Source organism: Melospiza melodia, chromosome 2 (assembly GCF_035770615.1).
Source record: "Melospiza melodia melodia isolate bMelMel2 chromosome 2, bMelMel2.pri, whole genome shotgun sequence".
Taxonomy (NCBI): domain Eukaryota; kingdom Metazoa; phylum Chordata; class Aves; order Passeriformes; family Passerellidae; genus Melospiza; species Melospiza melodia.
Genome location: NC_086195.1, coordinates 84040093 through 84058445, shown reverse-complemented (window position 1 = coordinate 84058445; position 18353 = coordinate 84040093). Strand labels below are relative to the sequence as shown.

General features: G+C 38.3%; 1 protein-coding gene across 3 annotated transcripts in view; it reads right to left on the bottom strand.

Moving 5' to 3' along the window:
* Positions 1-18353, bottom strand: part of B3GLCT (beta 3-glucosyltransferase) — a 46340-nt gene extending 27987 nt beyond the window's left edge. For 2 of the 3 annotated variants that reach the window (XM_063149120.1, XM_063149121.1), the window contains exons 1-4: positions 18223-18344; positions 10232-10293; positions 7929-7968; positions 4924-5033 (exon numbers count right to left, since the gene is read on the bottom strand). In XM_063149120.1, the coding sequence (XP_063005190.1) occupies positions 4924-5033; positions 7929-7968; positions 10232-10293; positions 18223-18310 (300 nt within the window). In that variant the 5' untranslated portion in view covers positions 18311-18344. Of the gene's footprint in view, positions 1-4923; positions 5034-7928; positions 7969-10231; positions 10294-18222 lie in introns of all 3 variants that reach the window. The other variant, XM_063149122.1, reaches the window with a different exon arrangement.

Sequence of the window (18353 nt, the reverse complement as noted above, 5' to 3'; positions counted from 1 at the left end):
ATTGGAACAAACTTCCTAGGGCAGTGGTGGAGTCACCATCCCCAGAAGTATTCTAAAAATTGAGCAGATGTGGCACTTCCTGATATGGTTGAGTGGGTTTGACGGTATTCAGTCAAAGACTTGATGATTTGGAGATCTTTTTCAACCTTAATGATTCTATGATTCAAGCAATGAAATTAAGCAATTTATGGGGTTCAGATGCTTCTTTAAATATCAGCAAGATTAGCAGTATAAGTAGATTTATATTCGTGGAAAGCCTGAAGCATATTTCACTGACAGCAAGATTGAGACAGTGGTCTCCCAAGGTAAATCAGTGTGATCCACGGGGGAGCAGGTCCCTTCCCCACAACAGTAAATCTAATGTACCTATTTTAACTGGGGAAGAAGAGAAGGAACATGAAAGCAGAAAAAAGCTTCCACAAGGCAAGAAATTTGGTGAATGTATTTCAAGTACCAGTATAGATGCTCAGGAGAATATACAAGAACAAAACAACTGTCACTAGGTAATGATTTCAATCTGATGATTTAGTAATTCTAGTCTCATGTATACTTGAGCATTCTATTCAAAGATGACTGAGCAATTTCAATATAGCCAACAGCAGTGGAGGAAGAAGCAATCTCTTATTCTTTATAGCAATCTCTCATTCTTTACTAGGAAAAGAAATACCTTAGTAAAATGGGTTTGTTCAAATCCTATTAAGTTTGCAGAAATTGCTGCTGAAGGGGCTGAGAGAGACACTTAGCCTAAAGCACTTTAAACTTCTGAATTTCTTGTTTATATTTTGCCCTGACATGTCAAGACATCTCTGTGAGGTGACAGGTCCTATTTTCTGCATTTAAAAAGTGAAGGAAGCTACCACACATATGATTGGTAAAAGCAGTGATATAAAAATGGTCTGTGATGTGCAAGGCAGGGCTGAAGGCAGCCCACTCATCACTGCTAAAACATTTAAAAGATCTCATTAGTGCAGAATTATCTGACTGCTACCAATTCCTTCAAATCTGCTGAGCATCCATTAGAAGAAAACGATCCTGTTCACCTTCCAGCACAAAGTGTAGGTAACTTTTACAGTTCCAGCAGCTAATGAGCAAGGCATCAATTCTGCTGATAACAAAGCCTAGCAATTGTCAAAAGGATGCCAGTACCTTTGCAGAATGAGAAGCAAGGGCATATTAAAAAGTCAAAGATCAAACAATTAAAACAGAAAGCTAGGAGAACAGCTGAAGGAAAGCAAAGATAAAACAAAAGTCACTCAAATGTGTAAAGCCCTGCAAGCTGACCTTGAAGAGATTTAAGACAACTCTAAAATACATTTCCCAAACTAAGCAGTATCTTTTGTACAGTTTTCCTGGACCACTTTCAAAAGGTTTTATTTTGAATGCACCTCACCTTTCTACATACAGAACAGAGTTTAGAAGCATTTCACAACAGGAGCACCCAAATACTGAAACCCCAGAATGAGTAGCTGCACTTTAAAATGCAAATCCTAAAAGGAATGAAGCATTACAAAGAAAAACAAAGAAAAGTGACCAAGAGCATACTGATAGTAGGCAATGTATGCAAGCAGAATAAATAACACAACATAAAACAAACACAGGTGCCAACGTGGATAAAAAAGTAGAAATAGGAACTTCATACACCGATCACTTAAATGCACACTCTTATTAGGGTTTTATACTGCAAGCTCTCCCACATAATAAAAGTGTAGTTTTATGGACAGATTTGGAAAATAAATGTAAATATTGAAGTTGTGGATGATGTTACAAACAAAAGAATGAAAAAAATCCTTGTAGAAAAAAAAAAATAAAGTTGTTGCTAGGAAGGAAATAAAGGGCACACTATTGTTTTACACAAAAAACCAAAGGGAATCAATCTACTAATACTGAGAAATTTTGATGTTAAAACATGCCTGTTTTAATTTTAAAAATAGGGTTGATTTTGATATGGTGGGAAACCTTGCCATGAAGAAAAACTACTGTAGACATGGAGATGGAGGGGCAGGTCAGAATGTAGCCCAACACCTCACTTAAATATAATCTGTTAAACCTTGTTAAAACTGCAGGACCAAAACATGAATTGCCTGATCAGTCTCGGCTGGAAAGAGGCTTCCATGAAATGGGAAGCCATTACAGGAGGGAGAGAAGTAAACAGGATTTTCATACTAGAATCCTGAATTTGAGCAGGTAACTGAAAATTGAAGCAAGAGGTATATTACAGATTGCATTGAATTTATGGCATTAATTTTGGAAAGTATCAAGCAAATTATGTAAATATACAAATCATCATCAGTTATTTAAAAATAACTCAGTTGCCTTGAAAAAGAAGCTCTTCCACTGAATCCTCTAACCACAACACTATTAATAGGACCCCATTTGATCTTTTTCAGGAAAATTATAGTTTTTTGAATTGGCCAAGGGTGTTCAATGCAAGAACCCTGCAGGACCCAAAGCAAAAAAAATCTCCTACTCTACTAGACCAGTTTTAATAGGGAAATATACAGATTTTGTCTTCTAAACAGTGTCACAATCACAGGCAATTAAAAACCACTGAGTGCACCCAAACTGGTAACTTTTCAAAAACTTTATTTTACCTCTTTTCTCATTTTGAAAGTAATAGCAAAAAAGTAATCCTGATTTTGAATTTTTTAGACAGAAAGGGCATAGTCCAAAACATTACCATTTAACACTCCCAACAGTCTCCTTGTTGTTATTTGGTGCTTCTTACGAAGGTCTAGTTTACAGAGGTTAAGTGTTCCATAATCTCAGAAAATTAAGAAGATTGGTAGAAACAACTGAATTTTTGTCATTCCTGAATTCTAACTGAAGAGTTTTGGCTAATATTTAATAAATCGCCAGGGAAAATATTTTTGAGCAAGAACAAAATACTGACATCTACTGGTGACCAGAATTACAGATTGTTTCACTTTAAAAAAATGTTTTAAGCGCATCATAAAAGAAAATAAATGGACAAATCACTTGTTAAGATTAACGACAGTTACTTAATCCATTTTGAAGTGAGGCATATGCGCTGGTTTAATTCCAGTTGGATTCCATTTCTCATTTCAGACTAGCAGAAAATAACTAATGACTAACTTATGGACTAAACATCTATTGTTTGGGCCTATAACAACAGAGGAGTGAACCTGATGATTCAGTCTTTTGTTTTCATACAGCAGTTGTCTTTGAAAACACAAGGATTTTACTTTTTTTGCCTGAAACTACTAATTTCATTTGTATTCTCTGCAGTGAAAAATGCCAACTTCAATGTTGATATGCAGGATTGCAGAGATGATCTGCCCCATGTCCACAATCAGCATTGCTGGGGAGTGTCTCACAGTGGCATTGTGAGTTGACCAAAACAATCAAGATGTACCAAGAACCTGCTGATTATGCCTGTTTATTTTTCCTATACACTGATGGCTCTCCCCTTTTCCCAAATTTCAGATATGAGATTATTGGTGGGTTTTCCATCACTGCTTCTCTTAAGACACCACGACTGCTGTTCAAGAGGTAACTGTTAATACTGGAAAAGCATCATCATCTCAGCATTTCCATAAAGGCATCTTCTCAAATAGGCAATAAAGGTTTTTAGAAGCCAGGTCAGTTTCAGGTACAACTCTGATTACAAAATTATTTCACCTCTTTCCCACAAAACATGCTTATATTCCAGCCCCACTGAAACCATTTGTACTTCTACTTACTGAACTTTTTATTACTCATATTCTGCAACATCAATTACAGAACTCAACTAAAATCCTTGGGTTTAACAACTGACACCATAATCCTCTCTGCACACATTGGATCTGAACACTTGTCTCAATTCCGCAGAGGACTCTGAAAGAGCAGAACTCTGCTGAACAAAGGCTGTTCACATTACTGATTTCATTAAGGGATTAAAAATTGCATTTAGAATGGATTTAATTACAACAGGTTTGATAAGCTTGGATAAATGAAGCCTAAAACATCCAGCAATCTGATTTAGGCACTACAAGACTAATGTATGTAAGACAATTTACATCAGATTTCTTTTTCCTTTACAACAAAGGAGGTGGAAGTGAAAAATAGGTCAAATAATCTCACAGGAAGCTATTTCATATGAGGGGATGTATGCCACTCTTAATTTTTTCTTTATTTTATAAAACACAAAGAAAATAAAGCATTGTTTATGCACACTGAACTTTCAGTGTAAGTTTCTTAAAAACCTCTTCTCTCTAGAGTTATGCTTTAGAAATCAAATTTCCCATTAGAATGTAAAGTACATGCAGCTCCCAGGTCAGTGTGACCCAGCAGCAGGTCAAGGGGAGAGTGCTCAGTCTGCAGAGGGGTGGCAGAGGAACAAGGAATAGTCAGGGAAGGCACTGCAACATGCAGGGACAGGGTAAAGAGAGGTGTGGAGGACTGCTGCTGCAGGAAGTGGGAATCCTGCCTTAGGAATTTCATGTCCATACACATTTCCATTCTACTGCCATCATGTCACAACCGTGCAATGGAATTCTGACAAAATCTACCTTACAGCACATTCACTGGCTCTATTAAAATACTCAATGAAAATTATTCAAACTAATAATGAAATTGTTATGTTTTTCACTTCATAAAGAATGCATCTTTTTTTCTTTGCAAACACACTACAGTCATATTGAAAAATTGCCTTCTTGCAAGTCTTTCTTATCACTTTTGCATCAAATGCCGTCCAAACAAAAACAGCCGTTACACAAAAAGGTGGATAGTTGAAATTAAAGTAGTGATAAATCACAGTGTACAATCAGTAAATAACCACTGAAATAGTTTTCTATAAGCACACAAAAAGCAATTAGAAAAGAAATAGAATGGATTTGAAAAAAGGCACAACAAACCCCAATATTTTTTAGTAAAATGCAGCAACAGAATATATAACAAGGTGCACTTAATATTATCACAACTTACCTTTCCAAGATCTACAGCCTGTTTCAAAATATCTCTTTTTAGATCTTCTGCTCTCTTGGAATGAAAAGAATTACTTTGACTCTGGATGACAAATACAATTCCTTTTAATTCTGTAAGCAAGAAAATAAGAAGATTTAAAGATAAAAGAAATTATTTTCTGATTTGCTCCAAAGCTAGTGAGAACCCAGGTGTATGTAGGAATCTATTACATAGTAAGCTATTCCTTTAATTATATAAATATTATCTCTAAATAGTAAAACTCATTATTAAACACACACACACAAAAATCCAAACCAGTCCTTTACCAGATTCATTTAAAAAGAGCAGGGCATGACTGGAAGATGTGCAGCAGTTTAACAGCAGCCACATTCATGAGGTTGCTTTTTCTCCAATACACCAGCACTCCTTGTCACCAGAGTTAAAAGGTGTTTGTCACAGACCAGCATCTCCCCTCACCAGAAAACACATGAACATGAAACAGAAAAGCTGCTTCCCAAACAAAGAGATTAAAACCCTACCTAGAAACAAACATCAGGTGGAGAGACACACACACAAGAATACTGAGCTGATACTCTTATCCGTCAGCACTAATATCTCACAGGTGTCTTCACAGGGTTTAAAGGCATCACAACTAAAAACTTTTAACAGGAGAGAAGACTAAGAAATTTAAAAGAAAATAGTGAAATAGCTTTGCAAACATTATGGATTATAGAAGTGCCTATTGTAAAATACAAGCAGATGATGAAGCAGGTAGCCAAATTTTCTTGATAATAGGAGATACAATAATCCCTCAATACTTGGAAATCTTAGAAAACAGGAAGATATGACCTCATTCAGAAGCAGAGCACAGCTGACAACAACAGAGGATGAGACAATAAAAGGAAGAGGACAGATGCTTTTTCCAGAACTCCTACCAAGTTTGATCTATGCTGTTTAACCCACTCAAGGCATTAACTAAGCATCAATCAATGAGGAGAATTGCTTGGTCACAAAAGGCTGAACTAATGCCCAGGAGATCTGTACAGAATGCTGAAAATTGTGGAGAGGGAACAAAGTTCACCAAAAAAAAAAAAAAAAAAAAAAGGAAGCAGGAAAGAAGGAAAGTCCAAAGAAGGACTTTCAAGTAATCACAAGGAAAAAGAGTAAAACTGAGCCCATGAAGAAGGATCACAAGGAAAACATTGTGAAAAGAAAGAGTAGTAACCACAAATATTTGCACTAAGCTTATGAGAAGATTGCTATGTCCAACACCTGAGGACTGATTACATTGCTTTGTTGCTCTGAACAGTTATTTGTTAATTTAGACCTGTGACAGCTCAAAGCTGCAGTTAGATATTTTACTACTTTTCCTTCAATATTATTTTCCATCAATTTATTAGCTTATTCATCGAGACAATTGTCAAATTGTATGAGGTTTCTGGTGATATATTACAGAGGTGGAAAAAGTATTGGTTTAGATATCAGTATTCATTTCACATTTTTCCTACACAGTCTAGGAATCCACAGTGTTCATGCTCTGAACCACCAAACAAACTGCTTAAAAATCCCATGCATAATAAAAACTTCTGAATACCAACTAATTGCTACCTAGCAAGATCTTTGCTAGATTTCCTGCGCAAAAATTAAAATCTGTGTGAAAACTGAAACTACACTTTGTTGATGCTAATGAGAGTAAAAGGGCTAAATCTACATCCACAACTCCAAAAACACCTACAGAGACAAAAAGCAAACACTACCTTGTTTTTAGTAATTGCTGTTTTAGTACCAATATATTTACAGATATGGAAGCATCTGAACTACACTTAGTTTCACTTATGGTACATTTAACAACACCTGTGATATTCCACAACAGCATACTTTCTAGGAGTGAGATAAAACCTACTTTGATGATTAAATCAAATGGAAATAGTTTCCTGTGCTATAGGTAGTTTAAAGTACTTAATAAAAAGACATATTCAATGTATGAAAATGTCAACAGAGAATAGTTACAATATTGAACACCTCAATTGTGTCCCAAACTGAGAAACACCCAATGAAGCAAAAGAAAGAACAGTCTTTTGAAAGATTAATTTCCAAAAGTGCTACTGATCTGTATATAACAGTTCAAAAGAGAAGAATGAAATATCAGAGGAACTAAGAGCCCTCAAGAACTACATTCTGTTTCAAGCCCTTACATTTTACCTATAGAAATGGGTTAAAGACCTAAAAAACAAAAAACAATCCAAAAAACAAACCTCAAACCAAAATAACTTTATTACGAAGAGGCAAAAAAATTGATGTATTGCATCAGACCAGCAGTCCATCTAATCCACTACATTTTTTTAACAGTAGCAACAGGAAAGAAACCACAAAACCTTCACTTTCTCCAGTGCTCCTCATACCCTCACAGTATTGACAAATATTACATTAGGAAATGCCAGAAGACAGTCATAATTAAGCTGGGTCCTTTTAGAACAGGCAGAGCCAAGTCCTGAGGGTTTAACAGGGTGAAAAGTCCACAGTTACAGTGCAAGTCAGGTCTGTTAACTTTTTGCCAGAAGGACATCAGACTGCTCTTCAGAGAAGGCAGGACCTTGCAGAATTTTTATTTTCATTATTTATCACTTGTCCAGCAGCAAGAAATGGTTTTACCACTATTCTACCTATTAATGTTTGATGTGTTTCTTAAAAACTTGCTTCTAGATATTACAAAGTAATTATATTTTGTTACAAGCAATTTACAATAACCTTAGTTATTACAAGTACAGTTAGAGCCTAGCAGAATGGTAAAATTCAGTTTCATCTTAAAGTGTTACAAGAACAGCTAAGTATCAAAAAATTTTATTTTAAACTACAGTGCACTATAAAAAGCAATTCATTCTTTTCACAGTGCAAGTGCACATGTTCACAGAAAACAACTGCAAGAAGTGCAAGTACAGTTAAAGATTTAGAATTTTCTGTTTGATGAGACTACATGAACAAAGAAAAAAAAAAGTATTTGTGAAACAGCCCTATACTCTACTTACCTCTGCCTATTTTACTAATTGTTCTACTTTTTTCAGAGTTCTAGAAGAAAGAAAGGAAAAAAAACCAAGTAAGAATATACACAAAGCCTCAAATATTTCTACAGAAGCACACGGGGAGTCAAAGCACTCATCAGATTATAAATGTATACACAGAGGCTTTAACTCAAAAACTAATATGAAAAATAAAGTAAAATGTTATTCATCATCAAGAATTGCAGGAGATACCCTATATGCTTGCATACTATTACTCAGAAAATACAGTAAGAGTAAGAAAAGAGAAAATGCTTTTCCATTAATCAATTTATACCAGAGCTCTTTAAATTAGTACTAACAGTGTCTTTTTTTCTTTATAATGTATCTCCTGAGCACTAGGTTTGGAATATGCAGTTCTACAATAAAAACACACCTGTTCAGTGTGGGAAAAAAACCTAACACAATCTATTAATTTAATCTACTATCAAGCTTCTCTCAAAACTAAAGGAACCTCTCAATTCTAGCTATCAAATCTATCTTCTGCCAATTCTTAAAGGAAGACTCAAATGCAATTCATATCAAGACAAATATCAACAGGTTGTAGCACATAACTCCACTGGAATTTACTCAGGTATGACAAACATCAGGTATCTCTGCACTGCCTTAGAAAGTTGTAGGAAGGAAAACAGAGCCTTCATTTGTTGCACAATTTATCCCAGGTGACAGAACCCCAGTGCTTTGGTTTGGCCACATGAAAATCAAACTCATCTTTACTAATTGCATAAGAATATTGCAGGATCTATCTCGGTTCCAGTGTTTTAAGGCTTTCAGATAGAAATGCCATACACTTCCTTAGTAATAACCTCATACAAGTTTTCCTACCCTTGAGACAAGTTCTATTTCTAAATACTGAGCCCTCTTCCTTTTTTTAAATATCAGATGTATGTAATCCTTTTAGCTTTACTTGCATCAGATGATCTTTCCTCTGACTTTTACACTGAAATGAATAAGCTCCAACTTCCCTGGTAGCCATCTGTTAAACCTTTCCAAAAATTACTGCAACTGCATCCATTCTTATGATCCTTTTCCTGCTGCCTGGGTCAAAAAAGTTTAAAAGATGTGTTATAATATTAACTTATATACAACACTGTCGTTATATAGCACAGTTAACATTCAAAGCTAACCTGTATCAGAAAAAAACACAGGAAGATTGATTTTCCATGCAAACAAAAACCTTTGTGTTTTGTGGTACACTGTGTGAAGAATAAGCCATATTTAAAATTACTTTTATTAAAACACAAAACAATTGTTGCCTGTTATAGTCCTGTTAATATTATTTTTTTTAAAAAAGGAAAAAAAAGGTATTTTGGCCTGAAGAGGTCTAGGAAGCACCTCTGATCTCATCTGAAGGGAGGTTTTGAAACTCTAAAATATTAGGGAAGCCTTCATAAATTATATCCTATATAAGAAGGTAACAGCTGGATTGAGACAGTAATGGAATTTAACAAACAGCAATCTATCAGTAATGACAACAGAATGACAACAGAGTCTCCCAGACACTGTGGCAGATCAGCAGTTTGCAATAGGGATATTTTTCACCTAGAAAAATTACTGTAGTTAAAGCAATCATCATCAAAACCAAAAATTATTTCAAAATATATACCTCTGACTATACTGCTATTGCACTTGATGTCAAAATCACTAGATCTAAATGGCAGCTATAGATTCTAACTATTGATTCATTCAATTTCTTTTTATTTTCCTCCCTTACATTTCTTTTATACATACACAAATATCTGTTACAAATATGTACTCATATAAAAATGGTAGTCAGAAGTCTGTGAAAGGACATGCAGGCACACACACCTAACACTCAGGATGCTATTGAAAGCTAGGGCTAGCTCTGACCATTAGTTCTCCTCATGTGGTTAATTTGAAATTTCATACACGAGCTTTGCTAGAGCCGTGACCTGAGTGGTAATATGTAATAATGCTAATTTGGCAGAGAGGCAGCCATTTCCCTCTCCATATATTCTATATTTAACAAAACCAAGAAAGAAGGAAGATGAATTAATTTGAATTAATAAAGTTTATATACTCAAAAACTTTGAATTAATAAAGGTTATATACTCATAAACTTTTCTCAACAGCAATAGCACTAAGAACTTATATGACCTAGAACAGAAAGACAACACATAAAATTTGGTACTACTGAAGTCAATAATTAAAATAATCAATGCCACAGATTTTAGGCTTTTTGCTCAGGCCTACTCCAGTTTATTTTATAATGTCTGTAAAATGTTCCTGCTCTAGCAACTAAAATTTATTACCTGCAGCACTGGAAGTTCAGTCTCATCTTCTGCACCTTCAGAAACTACACTTACAGCAAAAGCTGAAAGAAAAAACAGACTTCTTTCATATTACAGGAGCTCACTTTCACAACTGATAAAGTTCTGCAGCAAAAAAAAAAAAAACACAACCTCCCTCTCTCCCCCATCATTTAGGTAGATTTTTCACATTAAATCATACTGTATTTGTAATAATCTTTGTGAACATGAGAGTCTGTTCTCATAGAATTTATATATTTGCTGCATGACAAGTCCCACACCATCACTGAAAAAAATCACTCTGATATGAAGCCAATTTTTCTTGGCTTCAAGGCAAATAAATCCCTTATAAAAATAAAATCTGTTCAGTCCAGTAGCTTACTTGCTAACAGCCTAATGTGCTACCACAGGGGAAACCTGCAGTGCACTGGTTTTAGGTTAAAGTTTGGATTACCAAAGCTTCTCTTGGAACCACAGAAACTTACAGCAGCTGACAGAAATTTCTATCAAAAGTAAAGATGCCCATCACAGGCTTTGAATGTCACCTTTAAACAACATTCAAACTTGTAAAGGTATGAGACCCAAATAAATGTTTACAAAAAGAAGAGGGACCCCACAGAACTAATCTGCACAGAAGTAGCTTTATCTTAAACTATTTATAGCAACACCACCCTTTGCATACGCTGGTTTGTATTAGGAAAAATAATAATAAAATCGGTTCTGGTGCTACTTTTTTGTTGTTGATGTAGTCACTTAATTTGTTTCAGCCTGTTCATTTGTAAAAGTTCCATTTAACATAAGAAAGCCTTGCTAAGATTCTTCTTAAGAAATCCTTTTCTTATAAGCACTAAAGAGATGCAAATGAAAGCAAATTGTTACAATTTGGAAGGAATTCAAGACACTATTCTTCATGGTCAAATTGATGGCTTTCTTAAAAACTGGGGCAGAAAACAGATTCAAGTGGATTGTCTCACGACAAATTTAAATTATTTATTGCTTGAAATTGACTTCAGAGCGAATTGTTAGCCATTACCATTCCCTTGATGCACTAGAAACCTACACTATAGGACTGCAAGACAAGATTGGCCTGGGTCTAGGGTGCCCCATCTCTGAACACCTACATCCTTATGCTCTTCCAGGTGGAGATCAAATTTCATCAAGTGTCCAGGAGCTGAGGTTCACAGTGACATCTCAGGTCCTGATTACCCTGCATCTCAAACCACACAGCTAGATCCAGACATCCCAAAAATCATCCTAACACAGCAGACTCATGGTGGTCATAAATCAGAATCACAGAATATTCAGCACTGGAAGGGACCCACAACTCTCAAAGGAATGGCCAGTACAGGGATTGAATCCATGTTATGAGCACCAGGAACTAACCAACTGAGCAAACCTCAAGGTCATTTTCCTCCTTGCCTCCCAATATAGCAGTATTTACAAATTCAGACAAGGAATAACCTCCCCTACACAAACCAGATCCACACCTTCTTCTTGGCACAATTCTAATTATAAGATTTACACATAACATCCTTATTCCAGCAAATGTATTAATTAAGTAGTATGAACCTGAAGAAGTGTCACCTCATAAATTCAGCTTATTCACAAGCCTATTTTCAGTTTTTAATATGCTCCTGAGGAAAGACACATGAAACCTAAGACAACTGTGACTGACAAGAGATGCTGCCTCTGTCACCACAGTGCATTCAATAACCCATGCACACTGCTCCTAAGCTTTATAAAATATTAACACACATGATCCTTCAAACAAATCAAACAATAATCAGATTGCCTATTTCACAGCACATCTTTGAGAGCACAGATAAAGCTCTTCAGGGAATTAATTAAACAACCTATTCATCCTGGTATTACAGAACCAAAGATTTGTTGAGGTTGGAAAGGATCCCTAATGGTAATTTAGTTCAACCCTCCAGAACTGGATCCTCAGGACCTTGTCTAGTTAGGTTTTGATTATTTCCTACAACAGACTGCATAAACTCTCTGAGCAACCTCTTCCGGTGTTCATTCTTAGATTTAAAAAAAAAAAAAAAAAAAAAAAAAAACCAAAAAAACCCAAAAACCCAAACAACAAAATAAACAAAAACCAAAGAAAGAAGTAATTATGTTCAAACAGAATTTCCTGTATTTCAATTTGTGTAAATTGATTCATGTCCTGTTAAGTACCACACTCTGGCTCTGTCTTCTTTATTGCATCCCACCAGGTATTTACATATTGGAACTTCTCCTTGAACCTTTTTTCTCCAAGCTAAACAGCCCCAGCTCCTTCAGCCTCTCCTTGTCATCTATTAATGATGTTCATGGTCCTTTGCAGGATTCACTCCAGTATGTCCATGTCTCTCTTGTACTGGAGAGCCCAGATGTGGATGCAGCACCCCAGATGTGTCACGCCAGTGCTGAGCAGACAGGAGGGGTCACCTCCCTTGCCCTGCTGCCAACACTTTTCCCCTGCAGCTCAGGGGGCTGCTGGCCATTTTTGCTGCAATGGCACACTGCTGGTGCATGAGCAGTTTGCTGAATGCCTGGACTCTCAAGTCCTTCCCTGCAAAGCTGTTTCCCAGACAATGTGCCCCCCGTGTGCAATGCAGCATGGAGGGCTTCCTTGTCAGGGGCTGGGCTTTGTATTTCCCTTCACTGAACTCAGTTTCCCAAGTTTCCTGTCTGCCCGCTTCTCCAGCCTGCTGAGCTTCCTCTGAATGGCAGCACCACCAGCTGGTGCATCAACTCCCCCTGCACATTGTGTATCCTCTGCAAACTCCCTGAGGGTGCACATCCTGTTGTCATTAATGAAAGGTTAAACACTACTGGAGCCACCATGCTGCTCATCAGAGCCACCAAGTCAGCCAGCTTTCTATCCACTTCACTGTCCACAGACATAGCCCATACTTCCATCAGTTTGTTGTGACATTACAGGAGAGAGGATTGAGCTCAAACTCCTTGCTGAAGTTGAGATGAACAACACCCACTGTTTTCCCCACATTCATGAAGGCAGTCATGTCATCACAGAAGTCCTTTGGGTTGGTTAAACACGACTGTCCATTCATAAAAACATGGTGACTTCTCCCAGTCACCCTCTTGTCCTTCACATGTTTGTCTTGTCCTTCCTTGTTTGGCAGTGATACTGAGGATTATTTGCTCCCAGCGACTGAGGTACCACTAGCCAACTTATCCTTGCCCTCCTAGAAGATCAGGGCAATGCTCTTCTAGTCCTGAGGAATCTCCCCCAGCAACCATCACCTTTGAAAGATTATCAAGTCTTGCACTGACATCATCAAACTCCACCAGCACTTGTATGTGCCTGCCATCAGGTCCTGTGGACTTCTGCATGTCCAGCTTGTTTAAATGTTCCCTAAACCAGTCCTCCCCCCAGTGAAAGTAACTCTTCTTTGCTCCAGACTTTCTCATGAGTTTCAGTGGCCTGGGTTTGCTGAAGGTGAGTCTTAATATCGATCAAGGCAAAGAAGGTTCCATGTTCCTTGCCCTCTTTCATGTCCTTCTTTTAACCTTGTCCTCCATTCACAAGAAGGCCCATTATTATTTTCCCTAGTCTCCCTTTTACTGATACACTTGCAGGAGCCCTTCTTCTTATATTTCACAAGTTGAATTTCTCACCAGGTTCAACTCCTGGTGGGCCCTGGCTTTCCTAATCGCATACCTGCACTCTCAGACAGTGTCTCCATGTTACCTGACTGTATTTCCATCTCTTGTGCACTTCCTTTTTTATGTTTGAGCTTTGTCAGGAGCTCCTGTTTGTGCATGTGGGCCTCCTGCCATCTTTGCCTGCCTTCCTGCACGTGGGGATGGATCATTATTGTAGGAGAAGAGCCTTGAAAACCAACCAGCTCTGACCCTGTCACACAGTGCAATTTCAACACTCACACATATAATTTATCCAACAAGCCAATACAGGCAATGAATGCTAAAGTTCCTTGCTATATCATTATTCTTATTCCCTGTGACTTCACTAAAGCAGCTTCCCCTCCTTTTTCAACAATTAAACACATTAAAATGACTTGGTATCTTTTACATTAAGTATATCAGGAAGACTCTTTCCAGCTAATACATTTTAATAAGACAAGAACTGTTCAGACTATTTTTAAACTACTGAAGAACGATTCACAAAAGAGACTAACAGACCCCTGAAGACACCACCAAAAAAGCCTCCAGAGTCTTCACCCAACAGTAGTGAAGTTTTTCATGCACAGAGACTGTATGAATTTATCTTAGCAACACTCTTCCACCTGATTGGCAAATCTGTTTTGCACATCTAATTTGATAAAGCAGTCTTCAGCAGTCAATTGTGGCCAAGACTATTCTGGCTAAGCAACCTGTTCTCTCAGCATGGAAATAAATATCCTCTTCTAAGGATTTACTGGGAAAAGGGCAGCAGGAAAAGAACATGGTAAATGTATCTGGCCTACAACACATCAACAAAGGGACCACAGGGTAGGTAGAAAATACAGTGCCTTGGAACAAATGGACAACTCCAAGATTAATTCATTCACATGCAATTCACTTTCAAGAGGTTTCTGAAAAAGATGTTCCCAGGAGTGGACCACTGATAGAAAAATTCTAACTCCAGATGCAGCTCATGGCCAGGTCACTTGCACAACACAGGCAGAAACTTTAAATTCTTTGTGATAAGGATACATTTTTGTTGTGTGCAAGGCATACATGCACAAAGAAGGATGACCTATGTCTAGGAGCTATCAGATACTACTATAACAAACCACTAACTTTTCATGCCCAAACATCATTATTAATTCAGACAATTGTAAAGGATTTCTTTCAGTATAACTCCCTAAAGCACATATCAAACTCTGGAACTAGAGGTACCTTTGAAAAATCCAGAATTTCCCCAAGCCCCTTTTGTGTTTCGTAATACAAAGTAAGCATACCTCAGTTGGACTTGCCACAGAGCACAGAGAAAATTCATTGCAAGAAAGAATTCTTCCAATTCATTGGAAGAAACTGGTAAAAGTTCAAGCCCTGTAGCTACCACAGCAACCAAAAGACCAGGGTGATTAACTATACAGTTTCTTGCAAACAAAGCTATCCAAAGCAGGAAAAAAACAGCCAGGCACCATCTTAAATGCAACTGTAATCTTGTATTTGCCACTTCATTATTTAATGCATTGTGTACTCTGAAGGTTGACACATGTTGTGCATTAACATCGTGTCATCTGGCACAAGCAGACAGAAGCAGAACGTGTCAATCACCAGCCCTCCCCTCCTTTTGCTAAATGGCCAAGAACAGAGGATAAGAAAAGGACAGAAATTTTAGACAGACTTTAAAGTTCTATACTACTACCAATTTTATCTTTATGTCTTTTGAGAGCATGACTAGAATCCACTGGAAAAGCTAGACAACATTTTTTGATCCATTCAAAACCCAGACATGTAATATGAGATTTCCTGTTCAATTCCTTCAATTCTTATTTATTTTTGTCAAGTGTTCCATTATTTCCATTAAAATTTTAATAGGTAAATAGATTTGCTTATAACACTGGAATGTAAAACTCAGCAATTATTTTCATTGTTCAGCAGGAATATGTACAGGATAGAAAAATGGATGTAAACACTGCAGCATTAAAACACAATACACTGTATAAATACATACAATTATACAATGTCACATTTTATATGTAGAAGCAATCCTTTCTTTGGTAATACTCTTTCATGCATAAACAACTTCCAAATGTTTAAAATTATATGTCCTTGAAGTACCAAGGATGTTAAAACTGAGGAGTTAACTCTTTGCTTTCACAGACTAATCCACCTGAGAAAAGCAATACCTCTGTTATATTCCTTTTTCACAGTCTGATTCAAGGTTGACTGACCCCAGTGTTGTTCCAACCACCTCGCTGAGCTGTGGGTCAGTTTCAATGAGCTACAAAGAAGTAACAATTCTATGACAATGTATGGCAAAACTGTGATAATAAAAACCACTTCAAATAATGACAGCCAGTGATTACATTGTATGCAGTAGAGAAAACATTTAAAACAGAATTTCTTTACACTCCTAATGATAACTTAATGAAAGGCCTATTTTTGTTTTGGTTGGGTTTCTTTCCCCTTACAAGTTTTCAAAGAACATAAGGCTATATGAATTGACATGATTGCAGACACAATCGGCACTGATATTGTCAGTCAAAGAGATGGGATCTTCCATTATGAGACAGCCTGTGAGCACTATAAATTAGTTCTGTGTATTTATATGCAAGCTTTTATAATATTTCTTCACTGTTGCCACCCTATCAGCATCAAAGACTCTGGTCTAGCCAGATAAGAATGCATTACAGATTCATCAGCACAAAATGGGGAGAGAGCAGGGGGAGGAGGAAGAGGAGAGGCTGATGCAAGCAAATTTGCAGCATCTGTAGCTTTTCATAAAATAAAAGCAACTACTTATATTTCTTTACACAAATGGCACATATGGGAAGAAGGCAGCTGAAATCACCACTTTGAACCACTGGAATGGCTAAATGAGTACTGTGTACACCACTGTCTTTATAAAAGGCAAGCAAAAACAGTAGAAGAAAAAGCATCATCATGATCTCTTCTGATTGCCTAGAAGTTAGTCCATACAAAATCATCTGAATACATTTTCCCATTCTGTAAGCTGCCACTTGCAAGTTGGAATTTATGAAATTACCTAACTACTGACAGACGAACTGTTTGCTTCTGTGGAAGGCAATTCCAATTATTTCTGTTTTCGAAGAACAAATTTACTATCCAGGCCATCTCAAAAGCATGGGATATTTGGGAAAGGACAGATCAGTAACAAAAATGGGTATTAAAAAACCAAAAGAAAACCATGATACTGCAGGAAGCTTCTGGTGAATAAATCCCATACAAGGATTAATCAAGACCTACTAAACAAGAACACAAGGGTTTCCATTTCTGCTTTCTACCTGCACGTAGGTAGGTATCTATGCATGTACAATAAATACAGATAAAGGCAAAACTGAATCTGCTATTCTCTGACTGTGATTACAATCTGTTTGCCATCAGAAATGCTATAGTACCTTACTGGAGCAAAATTACCCATCCTGGAAAGAATGAAATGCAGCTTAAGGAAGAGCTGTAGAGTATTAGCACTCTCCAAAAACTAAGCTGTGTCTGTGAAAGGAAAAGTGTTTAGCAGAAGGAAAACCAAAATATCACAGTTTTACTTTGCTGGAAATGTGATTTATTAGCACCAGTTTTCCCCTGCATGATTTTGATGCACAAGCCATAGCAGTGGAAAAGAATCAAATCCAAAGGCTCACAATAGGCTGACAAGCCTATGCTGAAAGAGATGGAAATATTCAGGAATAGAAATAATGAGACATAGAACAGATGTAAACATTTACTTCTGCCGCTTACACTCACGCCAACAGCTCCCAACTCCAGGAGCCTGTAGCAACCCAGTCTCTGACATTCTAATAATCCTCCTCCTTTCATCTTCTCCCAGCTGACTAAACACATGAAGAACATCTCTACAACACAGTAATGTATTTCCTTGCTCTCGCCTGGCATTTTGGGCGGGCGGTTTTACCTTTCCCCCCGCCCTGAGCAGAGCAGTCCGTCCGTGCGGCGCAGTCACAAGCCCGAGTGCTCCCCGCGCAGCTGTTCCGGCTCCCAGGGCCGGTTTCCCGGAGCGGGCTGTCCCTGCCCGCACCCTGGCCCCGCACGCCGCTCGGGGGCGGGAGGCGCTCCCGGCGCTGCCCCCGCAGCCGGGGCCGCTCAGGGACCCCGCGCCGCCCGGCCGCGCTCCAGCCCGGATCGCCAACAAACTTCGGGAACGGGGCACCTCGGCTCCCCGCCCGCCTGCCTCCGCGCCGGCCGGGACACGGCGGCCGGGAAGCCGCTCCGGCGCCACTCCGAGCTCTCCGTGCCCTCCTCCCTGCCATCCCCTCCTCGGAGGGGCCGAGCGTCCCGGGTCTCCTCCCTTCACCTCGCCATGGCGTCCCGGCCCGGCCCCCGCCACTCACCCCGGGCGCGGAGCGGCGGGAGAAGGAAGACGAGGTGGGCGCAGGCAGCGAAGAGCAGCCAGCGGCTGCAGCCGGGCTCCCGAGACATCTTGGCGGGGGCCGCGGAGCCGCACGGCGCGGTCGGAGGCGGA